General features: G+C 36.7%; 1 protein-coding gene across 1 annotated transcript in view; it reads right to left on the bottom strand.

Moving 5' to 3' along the window:
• PFDN1 (prefoldin subunit 1) overlaps positions 1–15582 on the bottom strand; it is a 71729-nt gene that overhangs the window by 29492 nt on the left and 26655 nt on the right. Inside the window, exon 3 of the mRNA XM_060635991.2 lies at positions 4721–4805. Coding sequence (XP_060491974.1) covers positions 4721–4805 — 85 coding nt within the window. The remainder of the gene's footprint in view (positions 1–4720; positions 4806–15582) is intronic.

Raw genomic sequence — 15582 nt, 5'->3', positions numbered from 1 at the left:
TAGTAATTTCCTTTACCCTTCCAGTAAGTAAAGAGAACTCCCTATCGAAGGAACATGAGGGCAGGGTTATAGTACTCCCACCTCTGCTGCATAAAAGGAAAGGCTCAGCAAGTGAGCCCACTAAACTGCTTGACAATGCAGCACAGCGTAAGAGAGTTTATCAGGAGCTAAACAAATTCTAAGTAAGCTTTCAACTCATAAATAAAGACAGAAGGAGAAAATCTGCAGAAGGTAAACGTAAACAGTAAGAACAGACATGGATGAAAAGGAGTCTAGAAAATACTAATGAAAATGAGTTCTCATAGGAGAGAAGATGAATCAGACAAGTACCTATATAATTAAAAAGGGTTATCCACAGTGTCATCTGTATACATTGCTGGCAGAGAGTGAGGAGACATACAAATTCGACCAATTTAAGAGCTTTGGTCAAAAACTCAAACTACACACTCAGACGCAAAACAGTCTTACTCCTTCTAAGATGAAAACATGCTTAATGGAAACAGCCTGGCCTTTATATGCTGACTTATGTATAAACTGTGCGTCCCCAACTATATAGTAAGGTATTTTAGGGCAAAAATTTAATGATGACGATAAGTACATAGGATTAAGACAAAACAGGTTGAACTGACAAGAAATGCTAGGGCCCAGAAAAAAAACACTGTCGATCTGAAAGGAGAAGCAACAGCTACTCCTTAGGCAGAACTACTTAGTGCTTTGAATCTATAGCAAGCTTTCCAAGTAATAGGAAACCCTATTTGTAAGTACTTCAGCTGGCAATAGCTTATATGTCCAAATTACCACTCTATGCTATGAAACTAATGAAATCATTAGGGAGAACAAGGAAAAAGGACTTAATTTAAGACTGAGGAATCAGAAAATGATTCTTTGGATAAGGAGCCCTAAGCTAAGATCTTAAAAACTAATATATAGAACTGGTAATAACTGCAGGAGGAGAAAGCTCCCCAGGGGGGTAAACTAGTTTTTGCAAAGAAAGTAGAAACAAAGAAAGCACAGCAAGTTCTAAAAACAGAATATTCCTGAATGGGTGGAGTATACAGTGTAAGAAAAGGCAAAGGAAATGAGGGAGATAATAGAAATAAACAGGAGTCCTTTCACAAAAAAGCCTTCAAAGTATGTTAACAAGTGTGAACTTTATCCTAAGAACAATGATGGGCTTTACACAGAAAAGTAACAGAACCACATTTTCTAACGTTTTACAAAGGTCATTCTAGTTTAAAAGTAGGGGGAAAAATTCCAGAAAGAAATACCACCTAATAGAGAAAACAGGAAAGAAGTAATTTTCAGAAATACTAAGAATTTTCTGGAATTGATAAAGGCTCTTAATCCTCAGATTCAGGAAACCCAACTTAAGCCAAGTAGGATTAAGAAAAAAAATTAAAAGGTGGGGGAGTGGCGCCTGGGAGGCTCTGTCAGTTAAGAGTCTGACTCCTGATTTCGGCTCAGGTAATGATCTCACAGTTTGAGAGATCGAGCCCCGCACTGGGCTCTGTGACAACAGTATGGAGTCCGCTTGGGATTCTCTCTCTCCCCATCCCCCACCCCCCTGCCTCAAAATAAATACACTTAAAAAAATAAATAAAAAGACTAACCCCACACCTAAACATATCCCAAAGAAACTACAAAGCATGAAGACAAAGAGAATATTAAAAGGAACCAGTGGGAAAAAAAAAAAGAAACAACTAAGCTGACAGATGACTTCTCAACAGCAACAATGGAAGCCAGAGTCAGTGGAATACTTTAAAAGACCTGGGAAATTCTTTCATATATAAAGCAAAATTAAACCTATCCTCTGAACTATGTATACAGTAATAATGAGCACTTATAATACCCAGACAGTGGTCTCTAAACACCACTGTCCACTAAACTGAAAGACTAAGGAGAAATTGGGAAGTATCATCATAGAGGGAGATTTGACATCTCTCAATAACTAACTGAATAATCAGGAAAAAAAAAATCAGTAAGAAACATAGAGAATTTGAACACTACAATTAACAACAATGTATGTGTTGGGGCATCTGGATGGCTCAGCCTATTGAGCATCCAACTCCTGATTTCAGCTCAGGTCATGATCCCAGGGTCATGGGATCAAGCCCTGTGACAGGCTCCTTGCTGAGCATGGAACCTGTTTAAGATTCTCTCTCTCTCCCTCTGCCCCTCTCCCCAGCTCATGCTCACTTGTTCTCCTTCTGTCTAAAATAAAGAAAGAAAATTAAAAACAAAACAAAAAAAACAACGTATGTGTGCATTAGTGCACATGTGGGCACATGTATATGCATTCGTTTCAGGCTGAAGTAACAAAACTATGCAAGTATGGCAGTGCAGAATACAGCATTGCTTCAGGGGAGAGAACAGAGTGTGTAGTAGATGATACCATTAAAAATACAAATTAGAGCAGTATTGGAAAGCATACTAAATGTAGAGGTAGGGATCATGCAATAATTAAATGCTGAGGTAATAAGGAACCTACAATGATTAAGAGAAGTGGAAAACAAGAAGGTGGGAAATATAAACTACAGGTGGAAAGATAAATTGTAAAGTGATGAAAAACAGTATATACAGCATAATTCCTCTCTATTTTTAAAAAGTGTATACACGTGTGTATGAATGGGTTTATAAAATAAAGTTTGGAATGATACCCACGAAACTCCAGGGGTGACATCTGCAGGTGTGTTGGCTAGAGGGGAAAGCAGTATTTTCACTTAATCGTGTTTTATTTTTTGACCTTTTTTCTTTCATAGTACACTTAATAATGCTTTTATAATATAAAAAGCATGCAAAATAAAAAATTAAAAAGAAAAAAGACACAATAAAATGTTCTAGGGAAGAACCTAGAGTTTAACCCCACTAGTTTTTCCTAGCTGTAATTAGCATTTCAAATGGGTACCAGCGAGCCAGCTATTCTAGTTCCGTTACCTGACACTTGTCAGGACACTCTACCAGTAACGAGAAACTCCAAAAAAGGTAACTTTGGGGGAAAAAATTTCTTAATACTCTTCAAAACTGAACAGTATGCTAAAATCATCATCTGTGGCAATTTTACCCTTAATATTCTTTTTAATTACAAAAGTTAACACAGGGATGCCTGGGTGGCTCAGTTGGTTAAGCTTTCGACTTCACCTGAAGTCATCATCTCATGGTCTGTGAGTTCAACCTCGAATCAGGCTTTCTGCTGTCAGCACAGAGCCCACTTTGGCCTCTGTCCCCCTCTCTCTCTGTCTCTCCCCTGCTCATGCACTCTCTCAAAAATAAATATTAAAAAAAAAAAAAAAAGTTAACACATACGTGTTAAAATTTATCCAACACAAAGATTATAAGAAAAAATAATTTCATGCCCATATCCATCTAAATTAATTTCCTTAGGGGAACCAGTGTTAATTTAATGTATATACTGACATCATTTTTGCCATTCATATACAGATCTTATTTTTTGTGTTGTCATAAAAAGAGAATTATATACACATTACTTTCTATCTGGCTACTTATTCATCAGGATCATTTTTAGATGTATTTACCTAGTGCTACAAAAACAGATTTTTGGTTATCTAACATGAAATAGTTTTAACTGGAGTTTTTAAAGTTATTTTGTTTGAAAACAGAAGATATAAAATTCAATCTAGAACAGCTGGGCTAACAAAAATGACAAATAGGACATAATAACAACCTAGTTACTGAAGGATAAGGATTTTTTTGTCCTTATTTGTTTACATGCTTATTTATTATTTTTTCAATACACTTTCTAAGCTACAAATTATCAAGTTTGTTTAAATTATGATCAGTAGTTAAACAAAAATAAACCTAAGTAACCTAAGACACTACACACTCACTCAGGCCATGCCAAACTGGTTCCCCTAAGAAATCCCCGGGAAGCTACAAGGGGTGTCTCACCAATTCCACAGAGAGCTGAGTCAGATTCTGAAATACTGCCTCAAATAGTACTCACACAAATTAGATAAAGTGACCTATGAAGTCATTGTAACCATCCCCATTTCAGGAAATCTTGGCCCCAAAGAAATAATAACCAGTCTCTTGCCCAGGCCAACTTTTACTATATACAGGATGGACCTTCCACTCAATCCCAAGAAGAGTATCTCATCAAAGGTTTTAATGTATACAGAAAATGTAGTAAAATTCAATTTTCCAAAAATTTAGTAAGTTACTCTTACCCATCATCTTTTTCCCTAGCTAAAAAAAAAAAACTCGTTTTCCTCACTGCAGCACCATCATTCAGATAGTTATACCTAATCTATATTAAAGGAATTACAATATATAAAAAAGACCTATGTCGAGATCTTTTAAATACTATTATCATTACCTACTCTCATGCCTATCTACCACAATATGTGATGTTTAAATATACACCGTGTGTCTTACTTTGTTTTTAAGAACAGACATGTTCATTCAAAGGCAATGGAGAAAATACATTCATATTAAAAACATCCTATCTTCTTCAAAAGTCTCTACAGTTGCAACAAACCATTTTTCTGTCTTCCTTTCCTTTCCTTTCTTTCATGGGGCACTGGGTGGGTGGGAGGAGGTGGGGGTGGAGGTCTTACACACTGCCATGACCGCTTCACTGCTCTAACACAATTCGAAAAAATGAAAACAATGGCAGGCATACATTTTCATTTAACATGACAAAGTTGAGGTAATTATTTTTTTTCTTAAAATTTACTACTGTCAATATGGACTCAAAACTTACTTCCAATTCTTTAATTTTTTCTTCTGCTATTTTCTGTTTCTCTAACAGTTGATTGTGAATTACCTCCTTGGACTGAAGAATAAACCTACGAAACAAAAAAGTTGACAATTAAGCCACATGACCACTATAATCAAAATCAACAGCTACATACCACAAATATTAAACGAAGAAAATGAAAAGGATGATCTCCTAATTCAAGGACCAATAAAATACACTGCTATGTTCATGTGACATACATGGGAAATCACCACAGGTTTAAGCTTTCTTGGCTGAGAAAGACTAAAGTTTAAAAGAAAATTCTGCTTTCTTGTCTAAGAAGGGAATTAGGCTTTAAGCAAGATTCATAAACAAATTTAAAAAATTAAAAGGGATAAAAATCTATCACAGGCTAAGAGAAAAGTTAAATAATAAAAATCCCCCATAATTTTATTTTTTCAATTGTCTGTATCAACTTTTCTCTAGATATTTAGTATTTGTATATTGGAGCTCCCCTTCCAATCTTTTTTAACTTTTTTGTAACAGCAGTAACTCATGACCTTTTAAAGTCACAATCAAGTACTGTGTTAGGATCAATGCATTAGTGTTTATATGAGTTCCTCAAACAAAAAGCACTGTATGAAGCCTAGTATCTTTTATTATTATTTCCAGAGTGTATAATACCTCTGAAAACAGCTCAAAAGGCACAAGTGGAAAATTTCAACTTTTTCCATTTTACAATCAAGCACATTATTTATAACTAATGAGAATGGAAATATGGGGAAGCTTTAAAAATTAGCATTGAATCTGTTTTGTACACTTATGTTCATAATTCTTGCTGTAGGGAAAGGAAGAATAAACTATTTTGTAGACTCAAAAAAGTGAAATGAATTATTTCCTTTCAACTCAAACCAAGGGTCCAACTAGGCTGTAACAGATTTCAATGAAAGATCACATTTAATTAAGCAGATGGTTTCTTCTCTTTGCATGAAACTTAGAGTTTAACAACAAAGAACATCATTTCTTTTTGTTGTTTTTATTAAAGTATAATTGACAAGCAATATTCTATTAATCTCATGTGTACAACACAGTGATTCAATATTTGTATATACTACAAACTGATTACCACAATAAATCTAGTTACCTCTCATTGTATTCCCCATGCTGTACATTATACAACCAAGACTTAGTTATTTTATATTTGTACCTCTCAATTCCCTATTTTATATTTGTACCTATATTTTATATTTGTACCTCTCAATCCCCTTCACCAATTTTGCACCCCCCCAGGCAGTTTCTACACTCCCCCCCCCCCCCCCCCCGCCCAGATTCTCTGCATCTATGAGTTTGGGTTTTGTTTCTTTGTTCTGTTTTTCAGACTCCACTCATAGTGAAATTATTTGGTATTTGTCCTTCTCTATCTGACTTATTTCACTTAGCATAATACCCTCTAGGTGCACCCATGTTGTCATAAATGCCAATATTTCATTCGTTTTCATGGCTGAGTACTATTCTTGTGTGTGTGTGTGTGTGTGTGTGTGTGTGTGTGTGTGTGTGTGTTTTAATATGTCTGTTGACCATCTGGATGTCTTCTTTGGAAAAATGTCTATTCAGGTGCTCTGCCCATTTTTTAAGTGGATTGTTTGGTTTTTTTGTTGTTGTTATTGAGTTAACAGGAGTTCTTTATATATTTTGGATATAAACCCCTTATCAAACAGATGATTTGCAAATTTCTCCTCCCATTCAGTAAATTACTTTTTCATTATGTTGGATTCCTTTGTTGTACAGAACCTTTTTAGTTTAATGTAACCCCAACCATTTATTTTTGCTTTTATTACACCTGCCTTTGGAGTTCGACACTGCTCCCGCACACCTTGCCCCCCGCCCCCACAAAAATCATGAAGACGATACTAGATGCTTACTATGTTTTCTTCTAGGAGTTTTATTGGTTTCAAGTCTTACACTGAAGTTTTTAACCCATTTTAAGTTAATTTTTGTATATGATGTGCGATCACAGCTCAGTTTTCCCAATACCATTTATTGAAAATGACCCTCCTTTCCCTAATGTATATTGTTCCCTCCTTCACCATAAATTAATTGACCATATATGCATGAGTTTACTTCTGGGTTCTCTATCCTGTTTCACTGATCTGTACATCTGCTTTTAACAAAGAGACAACATATCAAGGCAGCAATATGCAGTTTTCTCTACCAACCTCAAAAAACAACAAAAAACAACAAAACCACCACTGTGTCTAGGGTAGGTTTTTACCAAGACAATCTATTATTATAAATATAAAACAAGTAAAAACAGACCAAAAATGGCAACTCCAGCGTTTTTTCCACACCTGGGGGAAAACTGCTTCCCTCCACCTCTTCTTTATGAGTGAATACATCTTGGCATATATAATACAATCTGGTAAATTTCTCTTTCATTTCACTAATAATTAACCTTGTTAATGTCCTGATGTGGACAGTCCAGATAATTTAACTGATTATCCTGGTCTTTAGTAACTTAATCCTTTATAAAAATCTTACTCATATAATCACTGCAAAGACAGCCCACTTCTACGTAAAACAAGGATTACTATATAATCCTTTGTGTCCAAAATATTACTATTAGTCCAAAAGACAGGTGTGCTGTTTCTGATGAGACTATGATTTATAGAATATTTCTTCTCAGTACTAATTATTTAGTACAGTATTTGAAGAGCAAAGTGTTTTACAACTGTATTAGCTCTCGGTGACACCATGTAAAAAGTATTATAAATCTAGGCCCAAAAGTCACAAAATTATGTCATTTCATGCACAATTTTACTAAAAGCCTTTTAGCCATGAAAATGATTTTCAGAATAAAATATACATTTTTAAATAGCACTGATTGTTGTCCAGTGAGTGGTATTCTCAAATAATAGGTCATCAGACATTACCTTTATTAGTGTCTGGGAAATTTTCAAAGCTAAGATTAGAGATCAAGTCACTACTTATGTGGCCTTTAAAAATAAAGTATCTGAACAGATACTAAATCCCTTGAGCAGAAAATAAAGTTACTAGAAAGCGAGAACACATCAACAAAAACATGTTCTTCCATGGCCACACACCCCTTAGGTAGCTATAATGGACTGTGCCAACTTCAAAGACCAGAAAGATGTCACAGAAGCTGGCCAATTTACTATTAAGCCTAAAGACATCTCAGCCATGAAAGTTCTAAACGAGGAGTATTGAGTAAACTCAAATGTATTACCTCAATGAGTAGTTACATTGTAAAATTAAAACAAACAAAAACTTAAGGAAAACTTGGTTGAGTCCTTGATTTTTAAAAAAATACCAAAAATGGTATTAAAATTAAAAATGGTATTTAAATACCATGTATTTAAAAAATACATGGAGCGTGTGGGTGGCTCAGCCAATTGAACATCCGACTGTTGATAATAGATTAGGTCATCAGCCCAGGGCCATGGGATTGAGCCCCAGCCCCACCATCGGGCTCCACAGTGAGTATGGAGCTTGCTTGAGATTCTCTTTCTCTCTTTCTCTTTCTCTCCCTCTCTCTCTCTCCCCCTTCTGCCCCTCTCCCTGACTCACTCTAAAATTTTTTTTTAATTATTAAAATATAGAAAAAAATTAGGGGCGCCTGGGTGGCTCAGTCAGTTAAGTGTCTGTCTCCTGATTTCAGCTCAGGTCATAACCTCACGATGTGAGAGCTCAAGCCCTGTTGTCAGGCCCCGTGCTAACAGTACAGAGCCTGGTGGGGATTCTCTGCCTCGTCTCTCTGCCGCATCCCTGCTTGTGCTCTTTCTCTCTCTCAAAATAAATAAACTTAAAAAAAATAAAAAATAAAACATTAAAAATAATTAGTAAAAAGTAAAAATTTTAAAAAGCCAAACATAAATCCAATGAAGCCTAGAAAGAACCCCAAGAAACATTTGGATTTCTGGAAAAACTCTCTAGAAAACACGTTATCTGTTGTTAAAAGGCACTGAATTATCAGATGCTATTTTGAAAACAGAACATATAATAATGTAATTATGAGTCATACATCAAAAATAAATATTAGGCACATAGTTTCTCAGAGTAGAGAATTTCACAGAGATCCTGCCTGATAGTTTATGGAAAGCCAAATGGTAGATAAAGGATTCTGCAGTTCAGAATGTGCCACAAAGGAAAAATAAACTATGAAGAGGCAAATTATTTTTATATGACAAATGCCATGCAAAGAATGTACTTACAATATTCAGGATTATATATTTTAATTTTTTTATGTTTATTTTTGAGAGAGAGAGAGAGAGAGACAGAGCGCTAGTGGGGGAGGGGCAGAGAGAGAGGGAGACACAGAATCCCAAGCAGGCTCTAGGTTCTGAGCTGTCAGCACAGAGCCTGACATGGGGGTCGAACTCATGAACTGTGAGATCACGACCTGAACCAAAGTTGGACACTTAACCGACTGAGCCACTCTGGAACCCCTGGGATTATATATTCTAAAGTGGAGTCATCACTTTGTAAAAGGCCTCTACATGAGAAATCAGTGCTATGTAGGCCTGCACTGTCAACTTTCAAGGACAAGTAGCCTAGTTCATTTCCTTATTTATAATTATACCAACTGAAGTACATAATTTTAATGATGACTTGTAGATTTGTTTTCTGAGAAACATCAGAGGTTATGTTCTGAACTGTCCTGCAGGTTGGTACATGACTTCCATTTTCTTATGACTCAGAATGAACCAAAAGTGTTGTTTACCTGCCCAAAATAAAATCCAAGATGAGTGGCGACGTTATCTTTTGGGTATATTTGCAAAGTATGCTCACCTGGACTCACTATTGAGAAACAAAAACATGCTCCTGATAATGTATTATGTTTGGGTGGGAAATTCTTAGAGGACATCTGAAAACACATTCTAATGGCATTTAGGGCATTCACAAATTAAGTGGCACAGGAAAGGCTGAATGAGCCTATCTTGCTTGTTTCCTTCCACTGGTGATGAAAACTACTACCATGTGCACACAAAGATCTATGTGCAAACAAATTTTTACTTCATAAGTTTTAGAAAGCAAGCAAGGACGAACCTAAATCAGTAAAGAAGCAATTTTAAAATCATGGGACATCCATATTGTATAATACTGAGCAAGTAGACACTTTTGTTACTTGGCACAATGCAGAACAGATACCCAGAACATTCTTCCTGATTAAAAACAAAGCAAAAAATTTTCTAAAATTTTGCTGAGTCAACACACATAAAACATTCCAGAGGCCCAAAATAAAGTGAAATCAAGAACTGTGAAAGTTATGCAAGTAGTAAATTTGTTTTCAACGTGAGAGTTTCTGCTGAATCCCAGAGACCTTAAGGATTCATACTGGCAAAGAAATAGGAGATAAAACCTAGAAACCAGGGACACCTGGGTGGCTCACCTGGTTAAGCATCTGACTCTTCCTTTCACCTCAGTTCATGATCTCATGGTTCCTGACATGGGAGCCCCTCGTTGAGCTCTGCACTGAAGGCATGGAGCCTGCTTGGAATTCTCTCACCCTCCCTCTCTGCTCCTTCCTTGATTGTGCTCATGCTCTATTTCTCAAAATAAATAAACTTAAAACAAAATTGAGCCAACCTGGCTCAGTCGGTTAAGCATCCGACTTTGGCTCAGGTCATGATCTCATGGGTGAGTTCGATCCCCACATCAGGCTCGGTGCTGACAGTTCTGAGCCTGGAGCCTGCTTCAGATTCTGTGCCTCCCTCTCTCTCTGTGCCTCCCAGCTTGCACTCTGCCCCTCCCTCCCTCCCTCTCTCTCTCTCTCTCTCTCTCCCAAAAATAAACGTTTAACCAAAAAAAAAAAAAAACCCCAAAAAAACAAAAAACTAGAAACCATCCAAAATGAGGATACTTTCAGGAGAATCCTCAGTTAGAGTCAGGTCCCTAAAGATTTCCACCTTCAGTCTAAGAGTGAAGAAACTTGCCTCTCAGCATAAAATAGAAGAAACTAGTCTGTCTATAACATAGTAGTAAATAAAGTGAATAAATAAAATGAAGACATAAAATGTCCCCTAAGCATGTATAGCCACAGGAAGGGCAGTGGGGAGATGGGCAAAATGAGTGAAGAGTAGTGGGACGTACAGGCTTCCAGTTATGGAATGAGTAAGTCACAAGGATAAAAGGTACAGCATAGGGAATATAGTCAATGGTACTGTAATGGTATTGTATGGTGACAGACAGTAGCTATACTTGTGGTGAGCATTGCAGAACATACAGAGTTGTCAAATCACTTTGTTGTACACCTGAAATTAATTAACATTATTTTTCCTTTTTGTTTTGTTTTTTCAGTTTGAGAGAGAGAAAGAGAAAGCACAATACAAGCTGGGGAAAGGAGGAGAGGGAGAGGGAGAGGGAGACAGAGAGACAGAAAGAGAATCCCAAGCAGGCTCCAGGCTCAGCACAGAGCCTAACACGCAACTCGATCCCACGACCCTGAGATCATGACTCTAGCTGAAATCAAAAGTCAGACACTTGGGGCATCTGGATGGCTCAGTCGATTAAGAGTCCAACTTAAACTCAGGTCATGATCTCATAGTTCGTATGTTCAAGCTCTGCACTGGGACCCTATGCTGCCAGCTTAGAGCCTGGAGCCTGCTTCAGATTCTTTGTCTCCCTCTCTCTCTCTGCCCCTCCCTTGCTCTTGCTTTTTTTCTCTCTTAAAAATAAATAAACATTAAAAAAAAAATAGGGGTGCCTGGTGGCTTAGTCAGTTAATCATCCGACTTCAGCTCAGGTCATGATCTCAGGATTCACAGGTTCAATCCCTGCATCAGGCTCTGTGCTGGCAGCTCAGAGCCTGGAACCTGCTTCAGATTCTGTGTCTCCCTCTATCTCTGCCCCTGCTCTGCTTGTGTTCTCTCTCTCTCAAAAATAAATAAACCTGAAAAAAAAAAAAAAGTCAGACACTCAACTGAACGAGCTACCCAGGCTCACTGGGTTAAGTATCATGACCCAACTATGCAATCACAAAGAAATCCACCTTAAATAAAAAGACATGTATAGCTTAAAAGAAAAGGCATGATCATACCCACTAAGATGTAAATAATGAAAAAGACGGAAAACAGCAAATGTTGGAGAGGATATGGAGACACTGGAACCCTCATACATTGATGGTGGTAAGTACAATGGTGTAGCTGCTGTGGAAAACATTCTGACTGTTCTTCAAAAGGTTAAACATAGAGTTACATGTGACACAGCAATTCTACTCCTAGGAATATAGCCAAGAGAAATGAACACACACACATATATGTAAATGTTCAAAGCAGATTATTCATGATAGTCAAAACTGGAAGCAATTCAAATACCCATCAAATGATGAATGGATAAATACAATATGGTATATTCATACAACAGAATATTACTCAGCAACAAAAAGGAATAATGTACTTATACAAGGCTTCACCTGGGATTAACCTTTAAAATATAATGCTGACAGGGTAAACATAATCTCTATTACTGTATGATTCCATTTACATGAAATGTGAACAGGCAGATCCATAAAGACACAAGACTGCTTACGACCGCAGGAAGAGAGGAATATGGGATAACTGCTAATGGAGTTAGAGATTCTTTTCATAGTGAAAGAGATGTTCTGGAATTAGTGTAAGTGACTACACAATTTCACAAATCTTCTAAAAACCAATGATTTGTGCGCTTTAAAATGTTTTTGAAAGTCAATTTTATGTTACGTGAATTTTATCTTTAACAAAATAGCAAAAAGACTTAGACACTTCATACAGAAGAGGTAAAGATGACACCTAATAATATCAGGAGTTAGTAAAGAAATGCAAATTACACCCACAAGGAGAGGCTGTTGGAATGCCTAGGATTAACCACAACAAAAAAGACAATACCAAGCATTAATGAAGATGGAAAGCAACTGGAACTCTAATATTTAGATGGTTGGCAAAATAGTACAGCCGCTTTGGAAAAGACCTGGGCAATTTCTTATAAACTTAAGCAATCGCTCACTATTCAACCCAGCAATCCCATTCCTAAGTTTATAAGCAAGAGAAATAAAAATATATGTCTATGCAAAACACACACACAAATATTCATGATTATTACATTCATAACTGCCAAAAACCAGAAACAACTCAATGTCCATCAACCAGTGAATAGACACAATGTGGTGCCGCCATACAAGGAAATGCTATTCAGCAATAAAAAGGAACAAACAAGTGATACACCTAACAACATCAAGAAATCTCAAAAGTTACGCCAAGTCAAAGAAGGACACAAATGGTTATATACAGTATGCTTCCATCTAGGTATCATTCTAAAAAAGAGAAAATAAGAGGGAAAAACAAATCAACAGTCACCAGGTAGTAAGGGTGAAGAGAGAAGAATGAATAAGGAATGTTTTAAGGGGATGTAAATATTTCATCACTAGGCTGCGATGTTAATTACACAATCACACACATTTGTCAAAACGTATAGAACTGTGTGACTAAAAAGGGTAAATTTTAGGGCTGCCTGGGTGACTCAGTTGGTTAAGTGTCCAACTTCAGCGTAGGTCATGATCTCACGGTTCATGAGTTCGAGCCTGTGAGTTTGAGCCCAATATCGGGCTCTATGCTAACAGCTCAGAACCTGGAGCCTGGAGCCTGCCTCAGATTCTTGGTCTCCCTCTCTCTCTCTGCCCCTCCCACTCTCGCACTCTGTCTCTCAAAAATAAACATTAAAAAGAATTCTTTTTTTAAAAAAAGGGTAAATTTTATTCTATGTAAACTATACTACAAAAATGAAAAATGAGGAAATGACTTTATTTCCAACAAAATGAAAATAATAGATTAATGCTAAAATGACATTAATGTAATATTTAAGAGTTCCAGGGGCATCTGGGTGGCTCAGTCGATTAAGCATCCTGCTTAGGCTCACGTCATGATCTCACAGTTTATGAGTTGGAGCCCTGCACCAGGCTCTGTGCTGACAGCTCAGAGCCTGGAGACTGCTTTGGATTCTAGGTCTCCCTCTCTCTCTCTGTCCCTCCCCTGCTCATGCTCTCTCTCCTCTCTCAAAAATAAACAAACTTTAAATAGACTCTCAAAGTGACTAAGGAAAGAACATCCATTTTTTTAAATTATGAAATAAAATCAGCAAGATGCATAATCAAGAATACCTGATAACAAAAAGAACCAAATTCTGGAAAATAAAAGTAACAAAAATAATTACAACTACAATAATTAGTTGAGATACATGAGATAAAAAGATGTAAAATGTTTCCATATGATTTTACTCATACCTATAATTTAAGAAACAAATGAGCAAAGGAAAAAAGAGAGAAAGACTCTTAACTACAGAGAACTGATAGTTACCAGAAGGGAGGGGGTGGGAGGATGGGTCAAACAGGTGATGAAGATTAAGGGCTGCATTTGTCATGATCAGCACTAGGTGACATATGGAATTGTTGAGTCACTATGTTGTACACCTGAAGCTCAGATAACACTGTATGTTAACTACACTGGAATTATAATTTAAAAATAAACAAAAATTAAAACATTACTATAAAATGTTAAAAAAAAGCTGTAAAATGTGCAGTCAAAAACATAAAACATGGTGGGGGAGGAGTAATAATTTTGAGCTCTACAACGGGGTCAAACTTAAGTTATTATTAACTTAAAATAGATTGTTTCAGGTATGTCATCGTATGTAAGCCACATAGTAACCACAAAGCAAAAATCTATAGTAAATATACAAAAATAAAGAGAAAGGAATATAAGCATACCACTAAAAAAAATCAGACCACAAAGGAAAAGAGCAAGAGAAGAAGCAAGGAACAGAAAACCAGAGGGGCACCTGGGTGGCTCACTGGGTTAAGCATCCTACTTTGGCTCAGGTCATGATCTCATGGTTTGTGAATCTGAGCCCTGCATTGGGCTCCCTGCAGTCAACATGGAGTCCACTTTGGATCCTCTGTCCCCTTCTTTCTCCACCCCCCACCAAAAATAAACATTAAAAAAAAAAAAAAAGAAAAGAAAACCATGAAAACAACAAATGGCAATAAGCACGCATCAATAATTAAATCAAAACAGACTAAATTCTCAAGTCAAAAGACATAGAGTAAACAAATAAAAAACACATACGACCCAGCTCTGTGCTGCCTACAAGATACTCCCTCTAGAGGCCTCTAGGTGGCTCACGGTTGAGCACCCGACTCGATTTTAGCTCAGGTCATGATCCCAGGGTCGTGGGATCAAGTCCTTCATCAGGCTCTGCACTGAACATGGAGTCTGCTTAAGATTTCTCTCCCTGTGTCCTTCTCCCCTGCTCATGCACGCACACTCTCTAAAATAGAATAGAATAGAATAGAACAGAACAAAACAAAATAAAATAAAATAAAAATAAAACAATTAAAAAAAACACACAAGATACTCCCTCTAAATGTAAAGACATATGCAAACCTAAAGTGAAAGGACACAGAAAGATATTCCCAGGCAAATGGAAACCACAAGAAAGCTGGAGCATTTATACTTACATCAGACAAAATAGACTTACAATAAAAACTGTAACGACAAACCAAAGAGGGCACTACACACTGATACAGGGATCAATCCAGTAAGACAATACAACATTTGCAAACTTTTTTTGCACCAATCATAAGAGCACCTAAATATAAAGCAAATGTTATCAAATCTAAAGGGAGAAATAGACAGCAATACAATAATGGCAGAGCACTTTAATGCCCCCACTTAAATCAATGGATAGATTATTCAGACAGAAAATCACTAAGGAAACGTCACCCTTAACGACATGTAACACCAAATAGACTTACCACATATTTACAGAACATTCCATCCAAAACCAACAAAATACATTTTTCTCAATTGCATATGGAACATTTTCCAAGTTAGATCATA

Source organism: Panthera onca, chromosome A1 (genome assembly GCF_046562875.1).
Source record: "Panthera onca isolate mPanOnc1 chromosome A1, mPanOnc1 haplotype 2, whole genome shotgun sequence".
Taxonomy (NCBI): Eukaryota; Metazoa; Chordata; class Mammalia; order Carnivora; family Felidae; genus Panthera; species Panthera onca.
Note: the sequence above shows the minus strand (reverse complement) of the source record. Positions and strands in the feature narration are given on the sequence as shown.